General features: G+C 39.5%; 1 protein-coding gene across 2 annotated transcripts in view; it reads right to left on the bottom strand.

Annotated features, from left to right (window-relative positions):
* The window catches only part of LOC107684275 (lymphoid enhancer-binding factor 1-like), a 36,681-nt gene that overhangs the window by 8,670 nt on the left and 19,884 nt on the right, over window positions 1-8,127 (bottom strand). For both annotated transcript variants that reach the window (XM_016480504.1, XM_016480506.1), the window contains exon 4: window positions 1,717-1,849. In XM_016480504.1, the coding sequence (XP_016335990.1) occupies window positions 1,717-1,849 (133 nt within the window). The remainder of the gene's footprint in view (window positions 1-1,716; window positions 1,850-8,127) is intronic.

The raw sequence follows: 8,127 nt of genomic DNA, 5'->3' as shown, positions 1-8,127 counted from the left end.
ACACACACACAAACGCACACACACACAGCAAGAACATGCAGTTTAAAAACAACCCCTGCATCTCCAACTCATCATTTTTCTCTCCATTGTTTCACATGGAGCTCAAATTGTGCAGTCTGTTACAGCAAAGGACTAAAATGGGTATTGAATTACTGTGTTAACTACTGGCTAACATCATTTTCTCTTCCTGCGCAGCCTAGGTGACATCAGCGGAAAAGGAAAATCATTTAAGAGGCAGAGTTTGATGAAAGATTTTAAGATAAACACTTGTGCACAGTAGAATCAGGAATGTGTATTTAAGTGGTAAATAGGGTCTATTTTTTATTTAATGTCAACTTTCTGTACTAAATGAAAGAATTAAATCATGAAACACTGCACATATATTCCAGAAAAACATCTTGAAAAGGCTAATCTCTTACATTTTCTTCATGTAAGTGTATTATTTTCAATTCCACCCTCAGCGTATTATGTCTGATGAATAAGTGACTCCATGTTTGTGTTTGTATATGAAAACAGAGCAAGTTTTGGGTCACTGGCCAATCTGCTGGTGGCATGCGGCCTTATTCAGGCTATTTATAGCTCTCCAGACCTCCTCCACTTCATCACATCCTGCCTGCCCTCTCCCTCACCGGTCGCCACAGAGGTGAGCTTTAGCCAGAGGGAGCGCATATGGAGTTGGGTTCGCGTGCAACAACGAATCTCTCCGGCCCTTTTAAACTTTAACCCCACCTCTTTACACTGACTTGGGGGAAAGAGGATTCTAGTGAGAATGAGCTGTTAGCTTATAAAGTTAATGTCTCTTCAGATCAGTGATAATAGAGAAAGAGTGCTTAAAACACCAGGAAATAACATCACAACACATAGAAACAGACTTAAAGGAAAAGTTCACCCAAAATAATCATTCTGTCAGCCTCATGTCTATCTAATCCAGCATTTATTTCTTCTGTGGAACACAAAAGAATATATTTTGGAGAATGTTGGTAAGCATCCAGTTTTGGTCACCATTGACTTCCATTGTACTGACATAAAAACACTGACATTTCTCAAAATATTATATTATGTTTCACAGAAGAAAGTCATGCAGGTTTGGAAAGACATGAGGGTGTAGTAAAATTACAGATTTTTCAATTTTGGGTGAAAAAATGAAAATGCCCCTTTAAGGGACAAAATAAAATTGAATACATTTTGACCCATACTGTATCTGGTTTCCCTTTGTTTTTAGAATATTTATACAATTATAAATGATAATAATAATAGCTATCTTTGCCTATTCAAAAAAACGTGTCTTTTCCGTGGATGTAACCAAAAAGATAATAAATGTATATTCTTTTTTGTAAAAATAAAAAATATTAACCAATAATATCAGAGCCTACATTTCAATTCAGTCAAATCCCAAAGAATAAAATCTACATAACTCTACATAATTCCCCACTGAATATTCTGTTTTACTCAAAAATGTCAAACTACATTAAATGCATTTCAAATACTTTTAGTTAAAAGTGATGCCATTTTTTTATGTTACATTACTTAGCCTAACTTAATGTACAGACTCAACTAAAAGTATTCCACTTTGTACATTGATTTCTCTGAAAACGTGATTGGAGGTGGGACTATCTGTTTTCTGTCTTTAAGTCATAGTTCTAAAATTGTGGTTGTAAATGACTTTAATAATGTGCAATGAACTGGAGTGTATTTGTGCAGTTTGAATGCGTTTACCTTGCTTGGAGTTGATGTCCTGTGGGTGATGTCCCGAGTGTGGGCCGGGTGCGAAGTGCTCATCGCTGTATGTGATCAGAGGGGTAAGGGGGTGAACGGCATGGGACGGCTGGACCACTGGCACCTTATTTGACTGCAAAACACAGAGGGAAAAACTGATATTGTAACAACTTCAAATGTGACCGAGGCATTCAGACTAAGAATAAATGGGCAATGAGCCACCAAAGTTGAGCACCTCACCAATGATGATGTGTGGATTGTGTACTGCAGTATTTTGGGGCAGAAACGAATGAATAAAGAAGGGGGTTGGGAGAGACGGAGTGTGGGTTAGAGGAGGAGAGAATGAGAAACAGGGAGGGAGGGAGGGAGGGAACGCCACAGGGCAGAGGCAGACCAGAGGTCTCGGGGCTGAAGATCAAAGGCAATCATTAGCCAGTGAATAAGGGAGTTCATTACAGAGCCCCGACCGTCTGCGGTGGAACTAAGCAGGGTTAATCACGTCAGCAGTGGACTCAACACACACACACACACACACACAGATCTGATCTGACTCACAAAGCAATGCTCAGCACACCACAAAAGCGCATCAAGTACACAGTGTTCAAGAACATGTAGCAATTTTTCAGATAATTGGTGAGCTTCTCCTTTACCTGGCCTACAGATGATCTATTTCTGTCTTATGTCTAAAATTGTGTATTTATGAGATGTAAAATGCAAAATATCGTAAATGGCAAACTCTGGATTTGCATTGAGCCTAAAGTCAAAGTTGGGGGCTTTGGATCAATTTTAGAATCATGGTGGAAACTAATTTGGTACCGGTCATAAGCTGTAACCGTGAATTTTCACTATATCATTTAATTTGTATATATTTGTGTAACTCGTGGTTACTATAGATAACTAAACTGAAACAAACATTAAAACCATGAAAAAAAAAATAATTTAAATAAAAGTTGTAACATCATTTTCAATTAGTATAACCTGATGTACTAAAACTAAAACTGAAATAAAAATGAATAAAACTACATTAAAAAAAATTAAATTCTTAAAACCTATGAATATGATAACGGAAAATATAAAAAATAAAAACGAATTCAAAATATTAATAAAAACTACAATAATATCTCTGATACTAAAATAACATTGGTGTAGCTTTGATGAAAAACAGCAATAAAGTTTGCCAGAAAAGTTTACGAGGAGCAAATCCATTTACCATTGAACAGTGTGGTAGAATGAAATAGCACATTTAATGCACATCCTTTGCCCTTCATTTAGTTGCACTAGCTTTAAAAAGTGTTCTACATTTGTTAGGAAGAGCAAAACGAGAGAAAAAAGTAAAAAAAACACAAAAAAAAATTACCTAATAAATCTGATTTATTCTGACCAAAGTCACTTGAACACATTACATTTGTTCACTGAGTGGGAAATTCCCAGGAGGACTTAGGAAGCTTATGATCAAACCAAAAGCATTTTTAAAAATGATTAAAATGTCCTATGAAATCAATCTAAATGCAAAAACAAACATGAACTCACTTAGAGAGAAAAGTGCAAAAAACAGTTATTGATTGTATGCTGTTCCTAAGGTTAAGCTGTATTGAATGTTCAACCACAGAACTTGCGAGAGAGGCGAGACGGGTAAGAAGTGGCCCACCCGTGCCACAGGCAAAACTCCCATAGGCATGAACGAGCGGTTTGTCCTAATTTGGGAGCAAAGGTTGCTGTTTCCGACCAGCTAATTGGCCAGAGAGGCAGGTGTAGGGTGCCATTTCCTCGGCAGACCTACTGCTGTAAACCCACGGGGCGGGAGGAGTGTGTGCGTGTGCGCTTGGGAGGGGGCGTTATTTTGGAGTCTCCCAGACACGGGACAGAAGCCGAGCGGGGGGACGATGATATGAATGGCATTCTCTGGAAAGATCTGAGCTTTGACAACTTTCAACAACACTCGGAGTTCCAAACACATCAGAAACGCCTACATTTTCCAATGCATTTTTGGGATTCTTGAGTGTAAGCTGATGATACACAATTGTAAATTTCTGTATTAGTAAATGCTTTCGAAAATGACAGATGTAGGACAGTGTTTCTCAACCAGGGGTCCATGGACCCCTAGTGGTCCTTGACATAAGGCCAGGGGGTCCGTATAAAGTATGAATTTTTGTATACATTTTGTATATTTTGACATGACATGTTCCCATGAAAGAAAAATCCAATATAGCTGATGATATGGCCAAATACTGGACAAGTCACCTAACTTGAATTATACATTAGACTGCATTTGGTCCTCACAAAGACACAAATGATACATAGATGAGTCAATTTTGTTCTGGGGGTCCTTGAGGATGGTTCTGAATTGGACTGGGGTCCGGTACACCAAAAGGTTGAGATTCACTGATGTAGGACATGCTCCTGGATCCTTTGAAAAACAAACATAGTCCTAACCCTATCCCTAACCCAAACCCTATAAAACCAAAGCAAATATTAGGTTGATAATGTTATTCAAACCCCAAGCCCTAAACGAATCCCTAAAATATGCTGGGAATATTGTGGGGCGTTATTTTGGAGTCTCCCAGACACGGGACAGAAGCCGAGCGGGGGGACGATGATATGAATGGCATTCTCTGGAAAGATCTGAGCTTTGACAACTTTCAACAACACTCGGAGTTCCAAACACATCAGAAACGCCTACATTTTCCAATGCATTTTTGGGATTCTTGAGTGTAAGCTGATGATACACAATTGTAAATTTCTGTATTAGTAAATGCTTTCGAAAATGACAGATGTAGGACAGTGTTTCTCAACCAGGGGTCCATGGACACCTAGTGGTCCTTGACATAAGGCCAGGGGGTCCGTATAAAGTATGAATTTTTGTATACATTTTGTATATTTTGACATGACATGTTCCCATGAAAGAAAAATCCAATATAGCTGATGATATGGCCAAATACTGGACAAGTCAGCTAACTTGAATTATACTTGACTGTATTTCCTCACAAATGATACATAGATGAGTCAATTTTGTTCTGGGGGTCCTTGAGGATGGTTCTGAATTGGACTGGGGTCCGGTACACCAAAAGGTTGAGATTCACTGATGTAGGACATGCTCCTGGATCCTTTGAAAAACAAACATAGTCCTAACCCTATCCCTAACCCTATAAAACCAAAGCAAATGTTAGGTTGATAATGTTATTCAAACCCCAAGCCCTAAACGAATCCCTAAAATATGCTGGGAATGTTGTTCCAAGACCAACAAGGATGTTGATCCAGGAGTATGTCGTATTTGGCAAAATCAAATAGGGGTATAGCAGCTATTATAATTAACCACTTTCCAAAGGTTATTCCACCCTGCTTTTTGGGTAATAATAACTTAAACATATTATTTTAAAAACGTTGCTTTACTTCAGTACAAAGGAAACAAACTGCATTTAGCTGAAATATCCATTTTGACACCAAGAACAAGCCTCTGCCAACCGGTCCCATCTGCAGCCAAGCGAACAAACTTGCAATTGGTACTGGGTGAATGTTATGTACCTAATTAATATTCATGAGCCAGACTGACAAGAATTACCATGGGTCAGATTCTGTGCCACAGAAATGTTGACCTACACCTAAAGCCGATGATTATTTGTATGATAAGACATAGTGATTACCAGGTGAAATCACATGCTTAACATGAAACTGGGGAATAGAATAGAATAGAATTGTTTTTAATGTTGTACAAAAAAAAATAAAACAATATTAAGAAATTAAAAACAATAATAAAACATCTGCTTTGATGGTCTTATCCTACCTTAAGGAAACCTTATCCCTGACTCTTCCTCATTACTAATATGTGACTGGGGGCCAGTAGCTACTGAAAAAGGCCCTCACTGGAAGACTGCATGATAGCATCCTTACCCCCTCTTCATTTTACGCCTCTCAGCTCTTACTGGCTTTTCCTCTAGGAGAGAGATAAGAGGCAGGCATATTTTTAATTTAAGCCCCTAGTCTCTGTCTCAGAGTAAAGAAGAAAAAGAGATACCGAGGAGTGGAGGAAAAACTTAAGGAGTCCATGCAAGCATCACGCAAAAGACACCACGACTCTCCAGTATGTCAATACGGGGTCCTCGACTTACGGCAGCTATGAAAAGTGGGAGTTGGCACTTTGCGTTCCACCTTATTCGATCGGGGCCTCTTTTAGGTCCTCTCAGTCGCAGCTGTCAGAGCCCATTTCTCTCAACTTCTTAATAAACTGCAATCTCGGCGCATTGCATGAAGCTAAAATTCCAGCAGGGAACCTCAAGACTGCTGTGCCAATTTGCAGGGGTCCCCGAGGCACAACCTCAAAAAGCATCCACTTTTCCGAAAAAAGGCAAAAGCAATAAAATGTCAAATTTAAAATACATTTAGCTTTCCGAAAATGTGGTTGCCTTTAATAAACTAAGAGAGGGCTTGGTGCTTTTGGCTTTCCGTGGTCTTAAATAAAAGTCACGCAGAGTGATTCACCGCCACTCAAGGCCATTCAAATCCTTCCAGGTGGTTTGAGATCACGAGCTGCGCCACCCCATTCCCAACCCGGCTCAATGACGTATTAAATTAAAAACACTTTCACACAACCCGACCAGGAAGTGGCCGGACACCCCAGCTGACCACAGGAACCCGGGTCGGATGGTGCCATGGGGATTTATCCCCAAGGATCCCTCAGAGTTTTCACAGGCCAGGGTGGCAGGATATAGCATGGACTTACCTCCCCCGTTCTCTCTTTTATTATGAAGAAAAATAATAGGCTTGGGTCCTTCTATTCATATTTGCAAAGAGGCGGTGCCGATTGAAAAGAAGCATGTCCATTTAGGATTTTATAAGCAGGTCTGGCCAAGCCTGCCTCTAGAGCCCCACAGATGTGGTTTTGAAAGAAATTTCATTGTGCAGAACTCAAGCTGGCTGAGGGCCTGCAGAAAATCCAGAGGAAAGAGGGAAAAGCTAGAGTTCAGAAAATAGCAAAATTTGGAGTTGGGAGACAAAATGGACACTGTTCAGTTCAACAACCTCTCCATGAAAGCACCGCTACTTCAACCAATCAGCACGGAACGCTGAAGACTAATGTCCAGCTGGTAACCCTTTTCTGAATTTTCCCAGAAAGAGTTTTACCATCCAGACATGACTTTCCTATCCTAAAACCAGTTCTGCAATCATCCAAGCACCGTCTGCTTTCCTTCCCAAAACCGACCCAGGCTCATTGGAAAAAACGTGCCTGTGGCGACATTTCTGCAAAATTATATTACGTTGCTTCTTGCACGTAATATCATTTTGCAGAAAGTTCTACTTTAAAGGTGAAATGTCCAGTGAGTGGGGCACTAAAAGCGTTTTATCCTAAATTGATTTATGTGAATTTGGCTACATTTCATTACATTGGTTGTTTTATGTATTGCAGCAGTGGTGCTTAAAAGCTAAACGCTCTATCGTGTTAGAAAATGACGTACCACCTATACTAAACCTAACTAATAGTGTTAACAAAAGAAAATGTGAGATAATGCATTTGATTAAAGAAACCATGATATTTTAGCTTGCTTTTACAATTGTTTGAGCTCTTTTATCGCGACTTGTGTTTCACAAGATTCACACCCGAGCGTTTCGTGTCGCAAATGCAATGTTGTACCAGGTGCGCTACCGAGCAAGTTTACTACATCAGAAAGCCACAGAAAGTTGTTGGTATTTTATTGCCACTAGTGTTTATTCCCAATGAAAACTGCAGTAAATTGTATGTACAGACAAAATTTTGGAGTTTTGCAAAAATGTAGGCAGAAGTGTGTTTTTCCAATCAGACTATGTTGCCCAAAACATTGTCAATGTTAGCAACAAGCGTTTTCTTCGCACCACCAGCCCTTTGTCCTCCACTCAATTATCTCATTTCTGTGGTGTTGGGGAGAGGGGGGTGGTTTATAATAATCTCTTCCCTCTACTGTAATTTATATGCAATGAGGACTCCTCATGCCCGTGGCTACAATAAAGCGGCTGTGTGAAAGAGCGAGAGGTGTTTTGCAAACATTTGAAGAGTTGGCAACTTAAGCACTAACGACAGATTTCCATACAGCTACAAATCTAGGTGAAATCCATTCACACTGTTTACCTACAAGAGAGAAAGAGAGAGATGCCCGCACATGAATAAAAGCAATTTAAAGAGTAAATGCATGGGCAGGTACGTACAGATTTCCATACAGCTACAAATCTAGGTGAAATCCATTCACACTGTTTACCTACAAGAGAGAAAGAGAGAGATGCCCGCACATGAATAAAAGCAAATGAAAGAGGAAATGCATGGGCAGGTAGGTTCAAACAAGTCAGGTTGTTCTCTGCTCAATACTCCACACTAAGCATTTTTAGCATAATGACGATTACCACAGAATTTTCAATTAATCCTTTGTTTTTATAAAGCAATAGTTG

The sequence above is a fragment of the Sinocyclocheilus anshuiensis genome, unplaced genomic scaffold (genome assembly GCF_001515605.1).
Source record: "Sinocyclocheilus anshuiensis isolate Anshui unplaced genomic scaffold, SAMN03320099.WGS_v1.1 scaffold1371, whole genome shotgun sequence".
Lineage (NCBI taxonomy): Eukaryota > Metazoa > Chordata > Actinopteri > Cypriniformes > Cyprinidae > Sinocyclocheilus > Sinocyclocheilus anshuiensis.
This window is presented reverse-complemented; position numbering and strand designations above follow the sequence as displayed.